The sequence below is a fragment of the Branchiostoma belcheri genome, unplaced genomic scaffold (genome assembly GCF_001625305.1).
Source record: "Branchiostoma belcheri isolate BF01 breed outbred unplaced genomic scaffold, Haploidv18h27 scaffold42, whole genome shotgun sequence".
NCBI lineage: Eukaryota > Metazoa > Chordata > Leptocardii > Amphioxiformes > Branchiostomatidae > Branchiostoma > Branchiostoma belcheri.
In genome coordinates, this window is record NW_017804043.1 from 549,407 (window position 1) to 574,262 (window position 24,856).

At 39.7% G+C, this 24,856-nt stretch overlaps 1 protein-coding gene and 1 pseudogene across 1 annotated transcript; one reads left to right on the top strand and one right to left on the bottom strand.

Moving 5' to 3' along the window:
• Nucleotides 1–49: 49 nt before the first annotated feature.
• On the bottom strand, nt 50–6,906 carry LOC109477975 (ABC transporter B family member 21-like). The gene is made up of 5 exons (XM_019779429.1): nt 6,803–6,906; nt 5,637–5,711; nt 960–1,083; nt 676–745; nt 50–163 (listed from the first exon to the last, which is right to left on the bottom strand). The coding sequence occupies exons 1-5, from the start codon at nt 6,855–6,857 to the stop codon at nt 50–52; spliced, it is 438 nt and encodes a 145-aa protein (XP_019634988.1). The 5' UTR covers nt 6,858–6,906.
• An 8,388-nt stretch (nt 6,907–15,294) lies between these two features.
• Nucleotides 15,295–24,856, top strand: part of LOC109477976 — a 35,969-nt pseudogene continuing 26,407 nt past the window's right edge.

Consider the following 24,856-nt stretch of genomic DNA (forward strand, 5'->3'; position numbering starts at 1 on the left):
CAATTTTTAAACCCATGATTTGCCTCTTAAAATGTGGAAAATTGTCCCCCTAAAATTTGTCCCCAAACACAATTATCATGAGGGGCAGGGAAATCCCCAGACCGATCGCTGAGATGGTCCTCAGGATGATAAACAAGATGTCCAACTTGTCTGCAAACTTCCACTGGAAAAAGGTGATGGTGTAAAGCTGATTCAAAATGATTCTTTAAATTCTGTGAATAATTTCATCAGGCTGCCAAGAGTGTGTTCATATTATTGTTTTTTGAATCATTCTTTACTCATGATGAGAAGTTCAAATCAACTTGCAGGCTGCTTTTCACTGAGGTCATGAGGGAAGAGGTGCAGGTCAGACAAAATATATATGGTTACTATTTTAACAAAGATATACAGACCAGTTTACATCATTTAAAGTCCTAGTAAATCTATAAACATATTTTACACTAGTCATACAAAATTTTGTACCCCAAAAAGCATGATAATGATTACATATAGTATATTGTAGCTTGTATATGCCATAGTACATGTATGGACTGTGTCTTAGTCTGTACAAGATTGTATGAACTTAAAAATTTGGACTGTACATTTGTCAAATATTATATAATACTGAGTGGAGTTTCATATTCGGTACGATTTTATTGGACTTGAAACACTTATCATAAGCAGACTTCAACTTACAACTTCAAAGACGCCGATCGGTTTTACATCATCTTCTTTTTTCTTTTCCTCCTCTTCCCCTTCTTTTGTCCTGAAGGGAGCAAAAAAATAGATTATCATTTTTGAAGTATTTGAAAAAACATTTAAACAGATAATTAGTACACAATCAATACATTTGAGGGTTCCAGGGCATAATCTGCATGTGGAATTTTGAATTCAAGCAAAATGACTCAAGTTAAGGTTTATTTTCTTTACAAAAGTACAATAATGAAAGTACTAGAAAAGTAGTACAATAGTTTACTCACTTTCCATCCTTTTCTTCCATGGTGATGATGGCATCAGCTGACACCGGTGCTGCCGCTCCATTCTTGTCTTTTCCGTTGACAACTGCAACGTCATAGTAATCCGGTGGGGCTTCAGAAATTCCCTCTACAAAAACAATCAAAAGAATCAAATCATGAATGAAAGACAGTCTGAGACATTTTAGTTGTATACGGAAGGAGTGGACAAATGGAATGAATGATGGAATGAAGAGGTAGAAGAAAGAAATGATGGAAAGAGGGATAGATCAACTGAATTCAAAAAATCCTCACTGTCAATATTTCCAGTGCACAAGACTTAGTGCATGTCTAATCAACTATTCTTTCACAACCTCAAGCAGACTTGCATTTAATTTTTTACAGTCAGTCTCAAATTGCGAACAGCTTCAAGGCAACTTTCAGACTGTAATGCAAGTTGTTAGCATTCCAAGCTTCATTCTATACTTGTATGCAGATAAAATTAGTATGCAGCTAAAAACTTTGATAGTTTGGACAGTAACTTCACTGAAAAATGCAAGTCAACTGTCCATATTACCACAAAGTATGATGCATTTGAGAGATTTTCTCATTGACAAGCAAGCATGACTTGGTAGCTACTGGCTTGTCCTTTGCAGGGCAGCCTGTTTTTTTTCTGCCACTATTCGAGGCCAGACATCAAAAAACAGGGCTGAAAACATTCCAAGACCTTTATGTACTTTAAAACATTACCATATTTAGTACATGGAAGGCAATATAATCCATGCATGAATTGGTCCAAGCAATATTATAATCGAGTATTAAGTTTTCAAGCAGTGTGAACCTAGAAGGAGATTATAGTTGTTGTCATCGTCATCATTGTCTGGACGAGGCCGCACGGGAAAAGGGTCGTAGCGGTAGTAGCTCCACGGTCCCAACAGTTCTCGACCGGCTAGCTGGTAGTCAGTAAACATGTTGCACTCTGCTGCAGGCTATTTCTGGTTGCTCCAAAGAATTTATGCGTCCTCTTGTCTTCTTTGATAAGAAAGTTTGTTTCTCAAGAATGCCAACTGTCAATGTTGAAGTCTCTCTCACTCTCCCTGGTAGTCAGTAAACATGTTGCACTCGGCAGAAGGCTTAATCGTTGCTACCAATTCCAACTGCTTCTTTGATAAGGAACTTTGCCTCTCAAGAATGCCAACTGTCAACGTTGAAGTCTCTGAGTCTCTCACTTGTCTGGCTTCACTCTCAAGGCTGCTCTAAAGAAACGCGTCTTCTTGTCTTCGAATTCCTTCATAAGAAAGTTTGCTTCTCAAGAATGCCAACTGAACTGCTAACGTTGAAGTCCCTTACTCCTTGTAACTCCGGGAAATGATCTTAGAATAATAAAGCATCTTATAACTTTTCTTGACTCTGAAGAGGTGACGAAAGTTCAGCCAAAGGCACTACAGAAAAGGTTTTGAAGAGAGAAAAACACGTCTGGAATTCCAATTCCAAACAACTTTGAAGTTGAAGGGCTTCAAACGAAGGACCAGAAGGCAGTTATCAAAAGTGGAAACGTCTGTGATACAGATTGAAGAATCATCCAAACTGTAGCCACTGTTGAATCAATAAGCAAAACTGCAATCTACAAAGACTAAACCATTTGACGAGAGTTCCAGTCAGATACAGCGTACAATTTTCCCAACCTGAAGTTTAAGTAGTCTTCCTGAGAGAAAGTAAGAGTGACAGAAGAGTACACAGTGTGTCAGCTGTGTTTAAATCTCAAGTGTCGGCAAGGTGCCTGAGAAGAAACACATGACAGCAACGTGTGTTAGGTCTGGCATTCCATATAATTAACTGATACATGTATAATAGTCATCTTGCTCATGGTAACAAAGTTGCTGTGCTACATGTAGGAGTTAGCAAGCCAAAATGAACCTAAAATTGATTAAATTCATCAAAACCAATTATATACTCTCAACTGAAATTTTTAGTTTTTTAAAGTTTGTTTTTGTGGCGTCCTCTCCACCTCAAATATTTCTCCCTTGTAGTTACTAGTCATCACAGTTTCAATTCAGTTCATCCTTTTTGACTAGTACAAAATTCCTAGCCTGGTTACCAGACCTGTTATAGCTCCCGAGTCTTACATTGTACATCCTCGCTCTCTATTTGAAGAGAGGCTGTAGGACTCGGGAGCTACATGTATATAGGTCTGGTAACCAGGCTACAAAAATCCTATATGACTGCAATACCACCGTGATATATATTACCAAAACAAATTCAAAGTAAATGAATTTGCAGTATGTCAGACTTCACAGTCTAAGTATTAGTTAGGTTTGTTATTCTAGTTACAGCAAACATGCACTTGTTGCTTTATTATAGTGGCCGCAAGCACCACAAAAGATAAAGTGCTTGACCTGTCACGATCACCATTCTTGTGATTCCAAACCAAACATGTTTATCTAACCTCACATTTCAACTCCAGATGCCTCCATTTCAGAGTCATACGTGGTTAAATAACTATATTTTCTGATTCTCAAATTTGTTTTAATAAAACAGAAAGATCGATGTAAAGCAAATGTAACCTGGTTTAATACCAGACCCATTTCAACTCCCGAGTCTATATCCTCTCCGCAAATACATGTAGATATAGACTCAGGAACCAAAATAGGTCTCACCAATGGTAACCACCAGGCTAAAGCAAATCATTCTGGTCTTTATAGAACACACTTACATGTGCCATCATTTAAGTTCTGACAACCATTATTCCAACGTTATAAACCTCATGTTCTGACAACCCTGACCCTTAACCTATGTTGGAATGTATACAGGGTGGGAACATAGGAGTGCTGGAAATTAGAGCTCGACCCCTTTTCTATAACAGCTTAATTTACAACATTTTGATAACGTATGACGTACAACAAAGTAATTACTGTTTACTTGGGATCTACTTGTACATGTAACTGCCACAATAAAATAAATTTTGAGTGGTGTCAGCCCGGCATTGTCTCCACTATCATAGTTCTACAGTTACAATATTTGCTAATTTTCGACCATAAATTGTTATCAAGTTTTTACCATTTAATAGCTGATGTGGACTGCCAGCATTTGACCTCTGAGTCAGTAACCTTCTCAATACATGACCATAATATTTGAGATCATGGGGAGATGCCATTCTTGAATGGGGGTGTCAGGTTTTCCCTTTAGTATGTCATTTGATCAATGTTGTACAATATGGTATAATCATTTCATGGACAAATGTAGTGTTTATAACTGTATATGAATCAGTGCTCTAATATAACATCAGCCTTTGATTTGTAAGTATCTTGAAGTTCATTAGACTGAGTCTTAAAAATAAAGGACAGACAAATTGTACTGATCCATGCAGCTGTGCTGTCAATCATAATGACAGTCTGTTTCTGATATTAATCATAAAATAGAATCCAAGTCTTACTCCTGAATGCTGTGGTTTTTAAAAAACTGGTCCTTTGTTCTGTTGTTGTGTGTGTAATGCAAGTGTGTTTGAATGAATTTAAAGAGTAAATGCCCCTCCCCCTCAAAACTGTTACACAATACAGCCCCTTATGTTCCGACAACCCTACATATTTGTATGTTACAGCGAGTCAACCTACATGACTGTTTTGACAGCCATAGTACCATTTAAGTCAGAACATAAGACTGTTCCTGCTTGCATTTGGGCTCAGAGCTGACTACACATGAATGCATATATATATGGCTTAATGCAAGTATTCCAACCTTTGATGATATTATCTAACGACAATACATTTACAAAGCGTGACTGTAACATGTTTAGTAAACGTAACACAAACAAGCATCACAAGCTCACACCACAAGCATGTAATTAACTAACTAACACACCAAATGCAACACCAATTTTAAAGTGTTAAAAAAATTCACAGTTAGTGCTATTGCTATCAGTTTATCACCATGAGTGTCTAGTCATAATGTTATGTGAAAGAATTACACCCTTAGTATAGCAACAGGTGCAACAGTTGAGTGAAACAGATGCAAATAGATACGGTGAAAGAAAGCGACAGTCACTTCTGAGCAATTACTGTACCACCAACTGATAAATCTTGCTTTGGCCACTTTCCTTTCTTCTGCTACAGACAAAAACAAGCTGGCGTGATTGCAAAAGCTTTTAATAGATTTGTTTTTAAAAAAGCCAAATTCCCAACAATTCAAAAGACCTTCAAAAAGAGTGGAAACTGTCTGAAAAGCTTTCAAGATGCCTATCATGAGAATGAGAATCATGATGTCTTAGGCTTACATGTACATGTACATTTATGTGGATTTTTATTATTTTACAATCTGACCTATGATTAGCATGAAGTATAGAAGAAATATATTATAGTGGCAATGGTTTCTGAACAGGTTTTAGTATATAATTTTAGTATAGAAAGGTAGTGGATGAAACGTCTGACCATTTCCAAAATCATCAGTTGCTTGTCTGGGTAACTGCTATTTGGCGAGTTTTTAGCATGATCCAGGTAAGACTTGCCTGTCTGGTGCAGGTAATTTTGAAAAAGGGAAAATTTCGAGCCCTGAACACCTATGGACACTTTAACCCTAACCCTGCATGCATGGCCACAGCCTTTGCCAGGGAGGGGTTAAAAGGAATGAAATGGGTTACATGCACAGATGAAGCTACACACACACATCTATGTGTTAGGGAACACACAAACATGAACAACTTTAACACACCGGGCGCTTCGACAGATGGCATGCCATTAGCTTGCTTAAGGCCACTACTTGCCGGTCGCTCAAACGATGCCGAACCTTTAATACAGGAAAGGAAAAAACGGGGGGTAACTTTTACAACAATGTTTGTGTATGTATGACTGTATTATAATAGCATTTAACTAACTACATGTAATACATTGATGCTAAGTTTTCTCACAAAGAATATTCAATAACCCATAACAAAGAGTCATAAAATCCAACACTGACACTACTGGAACACATTTAGAATGCAAAAATGTATAGAACTTGTTATAAAGTCTATTTGTATGTTACATACTTGTGCGTATCATGTTACTTATAATATAATGGATCAATATATTCATTGTCACTCATGCAGAATTTAAAGGAATTGGAATCAAAGAGAGAGTAAGAAAGCATTTTTTCAGAGTAGTATACCATATTGTCATTATCATGTACATACTGTACTACTTATAGTAATAGTTAACATTGATTTCAAGAAGCTGACTGAATTCTATTAAATTTATAAAGCAATCAGCTGTTTAATATAATCATTGTAGACATACATTGTCAGGATACATGTACTACTGATGTAGACATGAGAAGAAAATTGATCTAGAAAATTCAATTACACATTATGTTCAAAATTATTCTTATTACAAAGCAAAACAATTTATCTTCTTGTACATTGTACTCTAAGACAATGCACACATCTCTGGATACTGAATAAGACATTTTCAATGTCTCTTAATCTGACACATGGGTATTAGCATGAGCCATTAGATTAAATCACCAAGTGTATTAATCAAGTTAATCTATAGTAACTCTAATTAATTGTAAGCATGAAATACATTATACAGATTTTCTTTCAACCTCTCAGTAACTATATGAATTATGATATGAATTTTAATTACATTGTACAATGTAGGACTAGTCCTAAACCAGTATAAAAACATCATGTAACTTTTATTTATCATATTAGGCATTAGAATAGATTTAGTATAATGATAGTCACTAATTATAAGACTGTGTATCATATATTATATATCAAAGACTTCAGAAAATGAAATCTGAGGTAAGCATGATTGGAATGATTTGAAATCATGACAACTGATTTTTGTGATTCAGAAAGAGAATGTAATATAAATTAGAGACAGAAGTTGACTTACCCCCTTCACTCCCACCGTTAGACGCCCCTGGGGTGGTGTCAGTTTCATCAGGCATGGCTTAACTCTGCCTCGGACAGCTTACTGACGATGTCGCTGGTTCGAATTCAGTAGTATATACAGTGTGTCTCTTCAGTCACTTCAGACACTACAGTCAAAATAGGCACCTAGGTAAGGGACAATTAGAAATGCAAAACATTATTTTGTTATCAAATGTAATTTTTGTAAATTTCACTTTTATCATACAGATGTAGAACACAGAGTGGAACTTGCTGTCACCAAGTACAGTAGGGGCATTATCATTAGCTTTAAACAATGTTATAGAGTTAGATGTTCATCATCATGAGTTAGGTGTTGAACAGTGCATTCGGTGTAATGTAGCCAGCTGCTGCCGCACTGCGTGCCTGCGAACCTGGTGTGTTACGCCATCATACCAGCTATTTAGACATAGATACAGATTGATTTAACTTTTGGAAGACTTTATTTTACATTAGAGGGCCACAAGTTCTTGCTTAAAGAGCCCACTTTTGTATTTGTTAGCAAACTTAATTCAAAAGAAGTCCAGCTGCATAAGATGGTAATTCCTAATAAGGACTAGCAATATCTAGGACCCTTTTCATGTCCCAGACAGCCTTGCTTGCTCTGTCCAATGGCACACTTAATTTGTAAACCTTTCGGGCGGGAAAGTTTGCCTAGCGAAGAAAAGAGACCCCACCTGGCCATATTAGGACGTCTTTATTACTGCACACCTGTAGTGTTGCTAGGGAACCAAATAGAGGGACTGACACGTGAGGTGCAGATAGGATTGGGACAAAATGACCATTTTTTTTCAGCTTTTACTATTAAAAGCCTAGGAAAAAATGCTGTGTTTCCTGTTTCAGTCCTGAAAAAGTTAGGGTAGGAATTATCTTCCTTTTATTATTATTAGACTTTGGCAATCTCTAATGATCCAACTTGTGATCCAACTTATACAGTATGGTTTAAAGTGATAATGCATGAGGACACTGATATTTTCAATGTTAATGTTGAAAAACCAGTTGTACAATGTTACATCACTCAGGAGTCAGATTATGGAGCTAGAAAAGCATTAGCTCGAAAAATCTATGTCCCTTGTATAGGGGTCCACCCAAAGAAGGTAACCAAATATATGGACTGACACGTCAGTGAAGGTTAGATATCCAGGTAATAAGATACGCCAACAAACAGTTAGTCAAGCAACAGTTACTGGATATTATTTTGGAAATGGTCAGACAATTCAGGTAGCATCCCCTACTAAAACTGTCAGTAACACTAGAGACTTGCAGGGGAAAGGCAGGTTTATAACAATATAAGGCCTAGGAAAAGAAATGTTGTGTTTCCTGTTTCAGTCTTGAAAAAAAATTAGGGTCGGTGGGTAGGGATTATCTTTTTTACTAAGCAATAATGTTTTTGTTGTTTTATTTATATACTATTAGGTACCTATTTGTGATTACTGTAAACTAGTGTTTCCTCAAGGCAATTATATTGTACATTCATTAAGTTTACAACTTAATTTTGCGGTAGAAAGTAGAAGGTGGGAAAAATTGCACTGCATTCATGATAATTATGATTATCAAAGTCTATAAAAAATGCACCAATACAATTTGTATCATCATACAGACAGTAAAGTGGACATCATCCCTTAATTGTATAACTTAAGCCCAGTAGTGCTTGATGTCCAAGTTATATTTGGCAATGACAACACCAGTGTTTGAATTTAGTCCAATTCACTGGCAATCATACAACAGTACTACAGTAACGGAAATGGTGACTGACATGTTATTCGAAACCCAAGCCAGGCAAAACTGGCTTTCTAACACTGGTATCATGATTGTGCTCTTTAGTGTCTCTTAAAGCTTATCCTAAAATCTATGCGGAAGCTTTAAATAGTGATTAAATGTAACATTACACCAACTTCCCTTTTCAAAGGGCTTATCAGATAAAACCACACTGTACAGTATCCATGTCTAAACTAATTCTGTAGTTTAGAGCAACAATTTGTATGACTGTTAGACTTGTCAGTTGCAGCAACAATATCATTTATTTGATCCCAAAAAGATCCATATACATTGTACATGACAGTATATCATCTTATTACTTACCAGTATTTAGCATTATCCTTAAGTTTACATTTGACACTAATTTTTGATTACCCTTAATCTCAACTCAAGAAAAAACATGTTGCAACATCCCTACGTTAAGACGTAGCATTAGGGTTAGGTTTGGCTTGACAGAACGTAAGACTAGTTGAATGTTTGAATATAGGAGTGGCCAAACAAAGTAACTGTTGTGTTTAAACATTATACTAATACTAGTAGGGGTGTAAGTTACCTCCCCAAGACTTCCATTCATGCTTTCTTCAATCCATAAAAACATGTTGGACCACCTCTATGTTAAGACATGGTGTTAGGGTTAGGTTTCAATAGGCTTGTCAGAAGATTTGGCTACTAAGTAGTTGAGAGTTGGAATATAGGAGTGCCCAAACATACCAAGTACTAGGGGGTAACTAAACCTTCCTACGGCATTCATTCATGCTGTAAGTTTAACTGCAAGTTTATCTACATTTTCAAGCATATTTTTTGAAGGGCACTTAAGACATTATGTATAGACCTAAGGACTGTATATAGGTCAGCAGTAGACATACAGGTGTTGCCATGTTACAAAGTCTGATCCTTACTAACATTATGTGCACAACTGTCACATGTCAACACTCATTAGCCCACATTTTCAGCAACTTTAAGACGAAAACACCACTTAAAACAGTGACCAGAGCAACAAACACTTGAAGTTTACCAACAAAGAAGGATAACAACATGGTATAAAGAGCCCTTCAAAGTTTCAAGATGGTACAAAAGGCACCGGTCTACCCTGCGACAAACTATACACACATACCGGTTGCAGCAGTATCTCTAACTACGCACATACCAAAGACCAAGAAGACACCATTTTAAAACAAACGTACACCTGTTGGGACTTAACAGGTGACAAAAGAGATACTTACAGGTGAAAAGGGTGTCTTCCTATCAGTTTAGTGTCACCAAACTGTTCCTTTTCCCTAATCTTGGTCAAAGTTGATCGCTGTAACGGCATACTATATACACACACACCGGTTGCAGCAGTATCTCTAACCTGTCCAAACGCACATACCTGTCCAAAGAGACACCATTTTTAAACAAAAACACTCCTGTTGGGACTTCACACATGTCAAAAGGGATACTTACAGGTGCAAAGTGTGTCTTCTTATCGTAGTTTAGTGTCCCCAAACCGTCTGCTAGAGTTCTTTTTCCCGAATGTTGGTCAAAGTTGATCGCGACGGGAGCATAAATTTATGTAACTACCGGCGGCCTTACCTTCTTGTCTTTCATTGTTTGCAGAGGTCACCGGGGTCATTTACCTGTGAGATCGGGGTCACGTGACAAAAGGACGGCCTCTGATTGGTCAAAGCATCCCTGTATCAACCAATCGCATCGGGGGACCTCCGGTTACACAATCCTACCCATGGAGCAGACCATATATGGAAGTGTGTGAGACAATGAGGCAATAGCCTAAGATAGGCCTTACTACTGCCTCCATGCTGCAACAGTTTGCAGGGATGTCAAATTATTATAAACAGGATGTTTGTGTGATTAGAAGAGCCATGTGGATAATACAAGCTCTCTTGCATGAAGCACTGGCCATATATGAATGATTATGTGTGCGGGTATGAGGCTATAGGCAATATACCCTTAATAACATAGGTCTTAGTAATGGTGCAACAGTCTTAACAGATGTCAAAGTAAAATATTAACAGGATGTGTGCATGATTAATTGAGCTGTTCAATCATCTGTGGATATGAATTCAAATCTGATGTTGCATTGCATATCATCAAAATCATGATATAAATTATGACATGCTATTTTTTAAAATCCATGTTCTAGTTCTCTCCAGGTCAATATTTAAAGAATCTATTTTATCCTATCCCTCAGTATTTGGAAGTTCTCTTGCAAAGTTGATTCTTCAAACCGTAAGAATTGAAATAAATTGATTTGGGCCTAAAAGGGGTATATTTACTGTTCTTGCTTTTGTACCCAAATGAATATATACAGTAATTATAAGACATCATGATATGGTACTTTCCTTTCAAGTTGACCAATGATATGTCCTCAACCAGAGGCATTAACCCAGCGTGCCTTACATCATTCAAGTGTGTTAAGTTTCAAACGCCCTACAGACTGAAACATTGTGGGCACTTCCTGTCCTTTTTTAAGATGATGTCTAAATACATCATTTCCTTCCTAAAGGTCAACCAAGGTCAAAGACCTATAGGTTGGTAGATCTCTCATTACTAGAGTACATAATTCGTTATCCAACAAACTTAAGGCATGACATCATTGTCATACAGTATTGGCCACAGCATATTGCCTTAAAAGGGCATTTGATAGAAGAGGTTTTGCCAAAGGTTGCAGGCACACCAATTAATCAATGATTAATCAGTTCTCTGATAATTCCTGTGCTTCATTTTTCTCTATTTGCAACAAGAAAACATTCAAGTTCTGAATGCTCATATTTTCACCCCAACAGTCTATTAGGTCAGAATTGACTACAATGTTACTAAAAATTAGCGCACACCCACAAATTGAAGGTGGTAGAAAGAGAGGGATGGGCCCTGCTTTACTGTATTGTACTGTACCCAAGACCCACTGCCCCAAAAGCCTCAAAAACACAGTCAGTGGTTTATCTATCGTTTTGTGCGCCCCTTTTTAGGGGCTACTATTTTTTGTTTGGTCTGGACTACCATCAAAAACACAGTCAGGAAGCTTTTACTGTATACATTGTACATGTACTAATAAATTACTGATTTAAGAACCTGTTAACCAAGGGATTTAATTCAGCAGGCCTAGATTTTTTTTTATATATATAATGTGCTGTAGTGAGCAATACCCACTGATTGTACAATGGCTCAATCAGTGGGCAATCAGTGGCTCACAGCTGCCAAGTTCTCAATTGATGTTGCCAATTACATGATTTGTACTATCAGTGAAAGTAATCTTAGGTTCCTAAGGAAATGATTTACAGAAAATTTGCCTGACTGGCTACAGCTGGAGCTTATGTCACTGCTGGGCCTGATCTAAGGCTTGAGTCATCCACTTTGAGAGGTTATCTAGAGTTCAGAGCTATATATTACAGATTACACAGTAACCCAATCATTATATACAAACTGCACATGGATGAATTTCACTTACCAATTAGACCATGGGTGCTATGAATGTTTTTTTCTTCTCAAATTTCATTTTTCAGTCATTATGCAATGGCTGAAATTGCATTATAATTTATAATCCATTTTACTTGATTTTTTTGAGCCCCAAATTTATATTGCAGCTATGTTTTAAGCTACAATATTTAATGCCGCTTATAAACATAGGCTGTTGTTTTTGTTCGTTTCCTATGCAGCCGACAACTTTAATCCTCTCTGATTCCCAGGTGCATGATGTTAACAAAATAAATTTGGTAATATAATATTAATATGCACCTACAGAACGTCAAACCACAGGATAGAGGCAAGTGGCAGGTTGCCATCAAGCCCAGTAAAGGGGGTTTGGTGGGAAAAAAATTCAGTGCAAAAGAGAAACCCTGATAAAAAAGCCTAAAAACATGCTAAAAATACCCCCAAAACCCAAACCTCTGCTTGGAGAGTACAGTACAGTGCGAGCACGTCTAACCCTCGGAAGTCAGAGAACAACAGACAATAAACTGGATAGTGAGTGAGAGTGAGTGAGGTACTTTAGCTGCAATACAGCTGATATAGTCTAAGAGATCAACCAATCTGTCTGCAAAGTGAACTACATTTTTCTCTTCATTTAAGATTAACTTGATAAAATATATTTCCATTCCCAATTAATTGCCCAGCTTTTAGTTTTACCCAAAATGACATTTGCATATTTTTATGGAGTCATACATTTACAAGATTCTTTTCTTTTTTCCCTGAATGATCAATCATTATGATTATGGGCTGCCATTTACCTAATTTGAATGTTGACCCCAATAGTTAAAATTCTCATCATACCCACAATTCCTAAATGTGTGTCCTAGCTATAGGGCTGAATACAATAATGTGTATGTGTAATTTTCAAATGGAGAATTCTCGAATCTATCCAAACCCACTCTAAAGATCTGTTTTAAAAACAAAACTAAAACATCATTTCACACAGTATTGTTCGAAAAATATTGATTACCAATATTGATTTTATATTGGAATCGATAGACTGCTTCCCTTTGGAATTTTTAACACTGCGTGCCTGCAAAGCTGGTGTGTTACGCCAAAGGGCGGTTATACCGGCTATACAGACACAGAAGCTGGTGTGTTATGCCAAAGGGCAGTTATATCAGCTCTATACCGATACAGATATCCAATTTGACACAGTTGCATATGACACGAGCGCACAGGCTATTTTGCATACACCTGTGCCATTCAGGGACACCTTGAGATAAAAAAGCCCAGTAGGTCGTTGACCCGACACCTATTGTAACCTCCTGACATCTCCTAGGTGATGTCATGCATGACGTATCGGGTTACCATGTGTGAACAACCAACCGGCCGAAGTAAGAAAATTTGCAATCTGACACTTCATAATTACAGAGGGGCTACCGTCATATTTGCATAAAATGTGTGCTTTTTACCCACACTTTAGGAGTTTAAAAAGGACCAGTAGGCCGTTGACCTCTTACGTTGGGTGAACGACCTGTTGGTTGAAGAACAGACTCCAGGTGGTGTGACAAGGCAGTAATTTTGAGAACTCGCGTGCACACCAAGAATGTGGGTGAGAAATGTAGCCTCCTGTGCATGCTCCGGGCAAGTGGGAGTTTTGATACTGCATATGCGGGCAGATGGAAACGAGTTCTCTCACGGCTGGTTGTAGGATGGCCGACAATTTAAAGAGCATGTTAAAAACTCTACAAAACGCTAGCCTCCATAGCAGGCTTATAGAACTGGGGGTTTGGTGGTCTTCGGCAGTTTTCTGATTACTAGTAGCCCAGTTCTAAAAAAAATGGGGGTAACTCAACCAGGCCGGCTACGTTGTCTATATGCAATCAGAAAATAGCACATAAAAGCTCCCAAAGACCCTGAAGACCCCCAAAACCCCCAGTTCTTGGCATGCGATGGAGGCTAACAAACGCAATATCAAAACTCCCACCCACCTGGAGCCTGCACAGGAGGCTATGAGAAATGCTCCAGGGCTAGAATGACTGACTGCACAATGTGGATGTTATCTTAAAATTGACAAGTTGTGACAAGGTGTAATTTCAGGTTTGACATCTATACAAAAGGGTCTGTATAGGGGATCTTTACATTTTAAGGGTCTGTATGGGGGAATCCACTCAGCACTGTAAATTCAGAGCCAGGAACGCTAATAACAGTAACACGTTATATTGTATGCTGCTTATAACATTTGGTCACTCAGGAGTAGAGCTGTGTACCTAAACAAATTTTAGGTACAGGTACAGGTACAGGTACACAGGTTTAGGTACAGGTCCGGACCTGAACCTGTACCTGAACAATTCGACCAATTTATATTATCGGGTCTTCTGAACTCCTTCAATAACAAAAAAACATAAATAAACTTGATAGTTAAGGTTTATTCTTTGTTTATGGCGAATGCTCAGATAAAATATAGGCAAAACTAAGTGTTTTGTTTTCATGAACACGCTGTCCTTACACAGGGACCCATTGTTAACCACCTTTATACACATTTGAGGTCACAAATAGGCATAAAATTGGTGTGAAATTGTTTAGGTACGGTACCGGTACTGAGGGAGTAGGTATTTTGGACCTGTACCTAATCAATTTTTCCGGTACAGTATCGGTACTGCGTACCGGTACACAGCTCTACTCAGGAGTGATAAAACAAAAATAGACCATCATTTATAGTAATAATGATTCATATGTACTAGCAGCTGATATGGTAGCATGGTATAGCTAAGCTAGGCTATTCAACTAGTAAGGTAAAGAGTAAAGTGATACAATACGAACTTACTGTACACTGGGGCACATATTAATAATTCAGTATTGATTGATAACGTTATATAACATATACATGTATCTGCTATAATATCACTGTGCGCCTCTGTTATCAATTATCGCTGTATACCTTTGTACAACAAATATAACGTGCTCAAAATCACCTAACGTACCCGCTTTTTAGGGGAAGACACCTCTTTCTACCAAGGAGATACTAGACAAGATAAAACCCCACCCCACATATACACCAACAACCGAATATTCCCACCTTATGTCCATTACGAAAACACTACATTTCAACACATATCCGGAACCTAGCTGTCTTACAATTCTTACCTTGTATGAAACGCCTTGATACCCCAAGTCTAGTTGTCTTCAATGTCTACCTAACAATAACTACAGGTGTGTTTTGCGACGTCTTCAGATCATGTAAAGTAGTGTAATCATGCATGCAAAAATACCACCCCAGTCGAACAAGCCGGTAACGGTCAAAGGTCAGCATCCGGACGGTGACCTTTGGGCCATTCCATTTCAGTTGTAGGGGTGGTGTTTTTTCTTCGTGACAGTGATGGTTGTAATTTTGTGAATAATGGTAAGAACAAACGCTAAGTATTTCGTTTAGATGGATATGGTGCCCATGCGACAGGCGTTTTGGTGGCAGGTGTCCCTATGACAGGTGTCCCTATGGCTGGTGTCCCTATGACAGGTGTCCCTATGACAGGTGTCTCTATGACAGGTGCCCCTATGACAGGTGACCCTATGACAGGTGACCCTATGACAGGTGTCCCTATGACAGGTGTCCCTATGACAGGTGTCCTTATGACAGGTGTCCCTATGTCAGGTGTCCCTATGAAAGGTGTCCCTATGAAAGGTGTCCCTATGACAGGTGTCTGCACGACATGTGTCCCCATGACAGGTGTCCCTATGACATGTGTCCCTATGACAGGTGTCCCTATGACAGTTGTCCCTATGACAGTTGTCCCTATGACAGGTTTCTAGATGACAGGTGTCCCTATGACAGGTGTCCCTATGACAGGTGTCCCTATGACAGCAGTCCCTATGACAGGTGTCCCTATGACAAGTGTCCCTATGACAGGTGTCCCTATGACAGGTGCCCCCATGACAGGTGCCCCTATGACAGGTGTCCCTATGACAGGTGTCCCTATGACAGGTGTCCCTATGACAGGTGTCCCTATGTCAGGTGACCCTATGACAGGTGTCCCCATGACAGGTGTCCCTATGACAGGTGTCCCTATGTCAGGTGACCCTATGACAGGTGTCCCTATGACAGGTGTCCCTATAACAGGTGTCCCTATGACAGGTGTCCCTATGACAGGTGTCTGCATGACAGGTGTCCCCATTTCAGATGTCTAAATGACAAGTGTCCATGTGATATGAATCAATACGTTCGAAGTCAATCATTTCTAGCTTTAAGAAATTTAACAGTAATCTATTACGTCAAGCTGGTTAATTTTTCACCCAATCTCAAATACCCTGCTTAGAAATCCGTTGAAAAATCTATATTTGGCTCTGTCAAATATTTAGCCAATATAACGGCTGGACCTACCCTGAATACAAGCACTTGGATAGATAAGTTCCAACTCTACGACCGCCATATGCAATATAGTAAACGTCACAAAATGATGTACAAGGCTCTTATGTGCGTTGCCATTTCTCTAGCAGCGTTGACCGGATGTGACGTCGATGCCAAACGACAGAGGGTATTGCTGATTACGTTTGACGGTTTCCGGTGGGATTTTGACCGTGACGTGGACACCCCAAATTTGGACAGCTTTACCCGAGAGGGGGCCAGTGCACCTTACGTCACACCAGCCTATCCCACCTTAACCGCCCCGGATCATATCACCATAGCAACGGGTTAGTTTCGTGAATATTGTCTGCAGTTCAGTTCAACTCATAATTGCACCTGGTGCTCCAAGGCCTTCTCAATAATGTATTGAATACCTGGATATTTGAAGTGTTCAGATCTCTTTATATGCACCATTGTTCAAACGTGGTAGTGTTAAGGGAATATATGATATGAATTATGATAGGTAATACGAGTTCGTAAAAACGTTTTTTGTCATATATATATATGAATATTCACTTTAAAAAGAACGTTATTATGATATAATCCTATCATGACGTATTGCCTTTTATGATTAAATTTAAAATCGGAGATTTAAAAAGTGCTGACAATGCTTTGTAGAAGACAACGTTAAACCCCCTTGCTTTGTATCAAATGTTCTACAATGGCAAATGTTCTACAATGGCAAATGTTCTACAATGGCAAATGTTCTACAATGGCAAATGTTCTACAATGGCAAATGTTCTACAATGGCAAATATAAACTCCCCTACAACCTCCTTGGTTTGTGCCAACGTTTGTTAATGTTGTTTTCAACGTGTAAAGTAAATGTTTTTGTCTACACATTAAAACACAGGGTTATACCCTGAGAGCCATGGTGTGGTACACAACAAATATTTCGACAAGGAAACGGGAGTGACCTACTCAGCACAGGAGACTGAGCACATGAGAGAATGGTAAGCATAAAATATTGTCCAGTCGATTAAAACATTCCTGTCTTTATCATTTTTATGTGCAGCTCTCCAGTGTTTTCTATATTCATTTTTTTCTCAAAATCTACACACATGCTTTTCAAGATCTCCTTTCTAAGGTTGTCTGTCTTAGAAATGTCACAAGGTTATATGCGTTGCATAGTGAACTCTTTCCTTCGCTTGTATGTTTCTTTTTTTTATTTATTCCAACATGTAATCACCAGACGTGGTGACGGCACACTCAAGTTTCTTCAACTTATATTAATGCCGCTACCAACACAGGGGACAAACACATTACAGGACAATACTCATTTACACCTGAGCTAAGTGAGGAAATTCGTGTAAAGTGCCTTTCCCAAGGGCACAAGATCGGTGACATGTCAGGACTCGAACTCGGGACTCTTAGTTCCGAGTCGCGCACTCTGCCACTACGCCACACGACCCCACAAATGTATGATTCTGTATGATATAATTGGTCGGATGAAAAGTTACGCAGTTTCTGTTTCAAGTTACGTTTATGTTGATCTGCAATGCAGGTACGATAACGGAGCTGAGCCCATCTGGAACACGGTTAAGAAGCAGGGTAAGCGGGCAGGAGTCTACATGTTCTACGGAGGCTTCCTACCCATGCAGGGCATGCTTCCGGATAAGTGGGTTTGTTTGTTTGTTTGTTTGTTTGTTTGTTTGTTTGTTTGTTTGTTTGTTTGTTTCACATAACCGGTAAACCGCCTTTTCAGGCGTAGCATACCAGTTTTGTACATGTAAGTACAAGCAGCGTTAGGTTTGAATCACTCACATCGGGAAGGACCCCTACTTTCTTTGATAAACTCTCTCCTCTCCTGTTGTATCCATAATCGTGGAACCATGCTCAGGCAGGGTCCCAAATAGCCCACGCGTATCCAGGACAGTGCCTGGGGCGAGTCTACGTTCTGGGACACGTGGAGACTACTAAGTATTCAGAACCGTTTCTGATTCCAGTAACCATAACCCATTCAGGAACAGAAGTAGATAGGCACGGTTCTGAATATAATATGTGCGTACCATTTTGCATTCACGGTACTATAAAACAACGTGTCATTGACGCTAATCAAAAGCGCCACGTAGCGAAAAGTATATAAAGTTATAGTTCACCTAATATACTGCTTAAATGCTTTACTGGGGGCCATGTTTTACTCACTTGTACATATACAAAGAGTAGAAATTGGCCAAATAGTTTGCCGCTCAAACTCTTCTCTTGCGGACCAACTATTTGGCCAATTTATACTCTTTCTTGTTTATTTCGTTCTTTAAAGTAAAACATTAACCGCACTTTTCGTATGTTTTGTAGATATGTGACGTCCAACAGCAGCGCCCCTACTGACGAGGCTGAGTGGAGGAAGAGAGTTGACACCATCATAGACTGGTTCTTAGATGACGATCTGGACTTTGTGGCCCTCCACTGGAACCAGCCGGATAAAGTATGCCATGCCTATGGACCTGGTAAGTTTGGTCAAAAACTTGTTGTTCCGTCTTATGTAGTATAGTTCGTTTGTTTGTATGTTTTTCTATAGTTCTGATAATGTGATGCTAATTACATGCCATATTCATAATTGACGTTGAGCCAAGCAAACATTTACGTTGAGTCAAGAAACATTTGACGTTGCGATTTGAGCCAAGGGAACATGCGGCAAAGATGGGTGCTTGCCTTGGTCCTGATTTCGCTATCTACGTGTAAAAGCTGCCCCTGTCGATCCACAGCAATCTGCTAGGTGGCGCTAAAAATAGTAGCCAAAACTGCACATTCCAAATCTTGTTACAGTTGCTTGTTTACTGAATCAACTTTTAAAATGTTTCACTATTTTGACTAGAAAGCAGCGCCCGGCGGGAGGAAATCCGCAAGGCGGATCGGCTCATCGGCTACCTGGTGGATCAGGTCAAAGGTCAGCAACGGCTGCGTGATCTGAACGTGATCCTGACTGCGGATCACGGCATGATCACGGCGGATCCCGTGCCGAATCCCATAGAGATCTACAATTACGTGTCTCCGAGCGATCTGAGATTGCTGCTGGCGGACTACGGACCGCTGGCCCTCATACAACCTGAAGACGGCAAACTGCAGGTAAACGATGCATACTTCAGTCTAAATATAACATTTTTAAAATAATATTATATAGACAGAAGCCGTCCACCAATCACAATTCCCACCTTTATATTGGTTGTGGCGCCAAAATCTTACTAATCTCATAAACACTGATGACCGCTGGTGACCCCAACACGCGTTCTGTTCTAATGACGTCGATGACCCCAAATGGAACAAGCGTTCTGTTCGAATGACCGCCGGTGACCCCAAATGAAACACGCGTTCTGTTCGAATGATCGCCGGTGATCCCAAATGGAACACGCGTTCTGTTCTAATATGACACTGGTGATCCCAAATGGGAACGACACATCTAGGACGAGTCACCCCAACATGTAAAATCGCCCTTCGGTGCAATAAAGGATTTGAAAATATGTAATACAAACAAACAAACAAAATAAAAACGAGCTTAACCTGCTGTCAGGGAATCTAAATGTATCATTTAGACTTGTGATGATTTTGTTCCAGTCAGTATACGATATTCTCCGGACGAGCCACCCCAACATGACGGTTTACCTGAAGGCGGACTTCCCCGAGCGGTTTCACTTCGCCAACAACCCGCGGGTCCCTGACGTCATCGCGCTGGCGGACTCCGGGTTTATCGTCCATTCCGTGAGTAGCCGACGCCATTTTTGACAGTCTTGTAGCCTCCTAGGCAGGTTCCTTTGTCTATGGCTGTATATCAGCTCTGACTGTGCCCGGCGGCTGTTTCTTGAAATCCACCTACAGAACTTACAGGAAATTGATATAATAACTACAATGATTTCCATAATATTGATCTGTTTCTTTGTTTGTTTGTGTCAGGCGTGTTGTTGTTTTTTTCCATCTTGTCTTGGATCAAAGAAATACAAAGGACGTGGGCTACCGGCCAGGAGAGCGGGAGTCGAGCTCTGAGTTAACTTAAAATATTTAAACAAATTTAACAATATAAACCATGTACTTTATAGGGATTCTTTATTGACACAAAAAAAGTACAGGGCCTTTTGTATGGTCTTCTACAACTAAAGATCTAACAAAGATAAATATACGTATGGATAACTTCATCCTACGTACATAATATATGTATGTGGCAAATTACATACAGAATATATATCAGTGGTAACAATAAAGGTTTAACTATTCTCTAACATGTAGTCTCTATAATTTCCACAGATCTACCCAGGGCGAATTGACGTGCCAGGCCAGCACGGGTACGACAACGCCCTGCCGAGGATGAAGGCGTTGTTCCGCGGGCAGGGGCCGGCCTTCCGGCGGGGCTACGCGCACCCTCGCCCGTTCGACTCCGTTCACATGTACGCTCTGATGTGCGAAATCCTCGGGCTCAGGCCTGCGCCAAATAACGGGTCCATACAGGAAGTCAGGGAGCTGTTAGACCCTAGTTTTACCAGCAGGGCAGCTAGTACTATTTCCAGTGGCCTGTTGGCTACTGTAGCTGTAGGGTTAGTGATGTTGTTTGGAATCTCCAAGTAGATCTTTTGGTAGTTACAAAGAAAGGCCGTAACACACCAGATTTGAAGGCACGCGGTGTGGTGGCAGCTAGTTATATTACACCGAATCTTTGCATATCTGCACAACTATAGTTGTTTAAAGTGGTTAAGACTTTCTATAGATGATGCCCCAACCGTACTTGTTAGCAACAAGTTCCACTCTGGTGAAAGTTCCAAACGGGAACTATGCGGCTCCAGATGTCTTACTGAGGGACGACTGCTGTGTGAGTGTGATATATGTAGATGTCGGTTAGCTTGAAGAATAAATCCACTTTGCTTCATATAAACCTAATCTAAACTAGAACATGTGTCACCAAGACGTCGTTCAAGAGGGTAAACAAGACTCGTTAACAGATGCTCGGCAGAACAAAAGCCTTCTTATGCCTCTTCCTTTTCTAAGAAAAATGTCAAACAGATTAGTATTATAAGCTACAGAAGATGATCTCTCAGTAAAGCTACCGAAATCAACGGTAAAGTTGTAACATATTGAAATGGCGAGCAATCCAACTTTTGTAGCATCTAATTGTTTAAGCGATTTTAGACTAAAGCTAGAATTAATAAAGTTGCCACCATCCTCTTTAGCTTTATTAAAGAAACGTAATTTCCACTCGTTTCAGCTGTTACCACCTCCGATTTTATATACACATGATGTACAGAAAATATGAAAGCGGCGGAGAGCTGGATTTTGCATTAAAATTCGTTTTCTCAACGACTTGTATTCTTTCAGCAAAGTTCTTTGATTCCGGTTCTCAAGAACATTCTAGACCAACGCATACATCGTCCGAAACTGAAAACAACTATTACCTCATTTTCTGGTGACTCTTGTATTGTTTCGTTCGTATCCGGAATTGAAAACATTATCTGCTCATCGGTTTCTGAAATCAATTTTCGCCCCCTTTTCTCTAGAGAACACAACCGCTGCAAAACAGCTGATGTCAGTGAGGAAATATTTGACATCAACGTATTTCATTGACAAAGAACAATTTCTTAAACAGTTTTGTGTGCTTACAAAAGTTCAGGGCTATTTCAATCCACGCATTTCCCCTTTTACGATATATAGCCAAGTAAGTTCTTTGGGCCAAGTGAATTCTATATTGGCCGCCTGTATCTATTGGCCGATAGATACAGGCGGCCAATATAGCCCCATATTATCTGCTTGGAGATTAAACATTTCCCACCAGAGAGTAATTAACTCCGAACTATAAAACAAAGCAAAACAACAACAGATGTTCCATTCAAGGCCGGATCTATACTGCCGATAATTCCTTACAAAACGATTTAAACTGATCTAATCTGTGGTTAGCAAATCAGAACCCTCGCACATGTCGGATTAAGCACCTAATCCTACTTAAGAAGGATTTCCTCAAGTACGTAGGCAAACACTGCAACATTGTCGGTAAAGCTAACAGCACAAAACGTGTCTCTGCTCCAAAGGACTTCCACACAACCACTACATTAGCGATACGAGTATTTCATACGGGAGCGGGTATTTTGGAGCGGATCAAAGAAGAAAGACAATATTTCTAGAGAACACCGCGTAGATTTAGTTAGATAACCTTTCGAAGGAGACAATCTTAAGTTCAGGAAAAAGTAGAGTTCATTTATTTGAGGTTCTAGCTTGAAAATTTCGTGACGCGCACACTAAAAACGATGTCGTCGAAACGAGAGAGAAGATTCTTAACGCTCGTATTAGTTTGCGTAGCGCTACATGTGGCAATCGGATACTCTTCAGTACTAGCACAGGATACAAGGTAAGTAAATTTTTCTGTTTAAATTTTTTAAAGAAAGCAAATGATATATTCCTTCTTATTTGCACACATGGAAAAGTTGTTTAAAGCTATCTAGTGATTATGCCCCTAATGTAGCTGGTGTCTGCAAGTTTCACTCTACAATTGATTGTTTTACGAAAAACGGCAGACATCATGGCTTACAAGTAGCCTCTACAAGGCTTCGGGAGGCGGCTGGACAGAGTAGATATTGGCCAAATAGACGGGAGTAGCGTGCGAAAAATGTACTTTCTCGTGTACCAACTCCCTCGTTATCTATTTCTACTCTTTCTAGCCGCCTCCTGAAGCCTGGTGGAGGTTAGCTTAGAAGTTAGTTAGAAACTTTTTACTCTTACTGATATGCTGTTATTTTTTGATAGCACGGGTAAACACTTCTGCAACGAGACAGTGACGACTACCCAGGAGGTTGTGATCACGAAAGAACAGGAAGACACCTGTCAGTGCGGGGAGTTGTACCTGAGAGAAAAAGACGGTTGGAAGCTACAGTATGACAGGATGGTAACGGTCTATGGCGGTCCGACCGGCGCTTCACAAGCTGTGGTGTCACAAAATGCCATCTGCTACATCTTCAAGTAAGTAATTGCTTCTTTAATTTTGACAAGTCTACAATATCCCCTTTCCACAGAAGACTCAACCGTTGATCAGCGATCAAATGCCATTTCATTGTGGCAAACCTGAAAAAAAAGGAAATTGAAGTGAATTCTCGGAAGTAGATTGAACTTCATTGAACTTCAAGAGGTGCGCTTGATTTCATATGGCCGTTTTCTGTTTTCTATCAAATCAACTGTCCCATAAGTAAGGAATAAGCAATCCGCCTTTATAAAAGAGGAAAATCTAAATATTCTGAACAGTTTTATCTTTAAACGTTCCAACATTGTGTGCGAGCAAGGACTTTTTATCAACGAAAAAAAAAATGGTATCAAATGTTTCCCCCGCCCCAGGCCGGCGGTAACCCAGCCCGTGGAAACGCTGCGGACCGTGGCGCAATGCTGTGACGGTTGGAGCGGCTCCAAATGTGACATACGTGAGTCTACAATTTTTGTGCGCTTAAATGAACACACTTTGTACTTAAGTTAACAAAAGTTGTGTTTAGGTATCACGTTTGGTAGGACCACAACCGCTTTGAAATTGCTGAACAAAATATATAAGCTTGCACTTGAAAACAATGTAAGACATGTATAAATTGTATTGTCCTAACAGCATAAATAAAGATAATTTCAATTCACGTACGAAGTATGTTTGTTTTCCAATGAGCAGCTGTATGCGAACAGCAGTGTCTGAACCTGGGAACGTGCACGGCCCCTAACACGTGCGAATGTCTACCTGGGTACCATGGGAACGACTGTAGTAAGTCATTAACCTCTTTAATATGATTTTCAACAAATCAAACTCGGGAAAGTCACATTTTTCTTAGATGCGATCATATTCATAGTTGTGAATTGGAGCTAGAATAGAACATTTTTCCGGCTACTTCCGCGCATCCAAGAACGTAGAGTTGCCCGAGGCAGGTTTCTGGACACCCGTGGATAAAGCACGGTTCTGAATACACCAAAAAGTAGTCTCTACCAGACTTCGGGACGTGGCTGAAGAGAGTAGAAATTGATTCAAGCGACAGATAACATGCCAGGGGAGTTTGCCCGCTATTTCGCGACCGCTCCCATTTCTAGCACCCTTCTTATCGGTATATCAGGCCAATTCCTCTTCCGAAGCCTGGTAGAGTCTATAACCAAAGGTCCCGAATGTGTGTGCAGTGGTTTTACAAGCAAGTTCTGTCCCACAGGTATCCCGTTGCTGGGTTACTGCTACACGACCGCCGCCTGTACCACGGACACCTTCACACAGACCTACAGAACAGCGCAGGTAGACTACAACAACTGCTGTCACCAGACCGACGCTGTGGCCTGGGGCCCACTGGGGCAATGTTATCCCTGTCAGACATCGGACCTCACCAGCTTCTACAGCGGTAGGCTTGTATATAATTGTATTATCCAATGTATGTATATATCATTGTAAATTTTGACCGTGTATTTCGATTGTATGTATACTTAATGATCCTATTTTCTCCCAGGGTTGACCCCTAACAATAGTCTATGA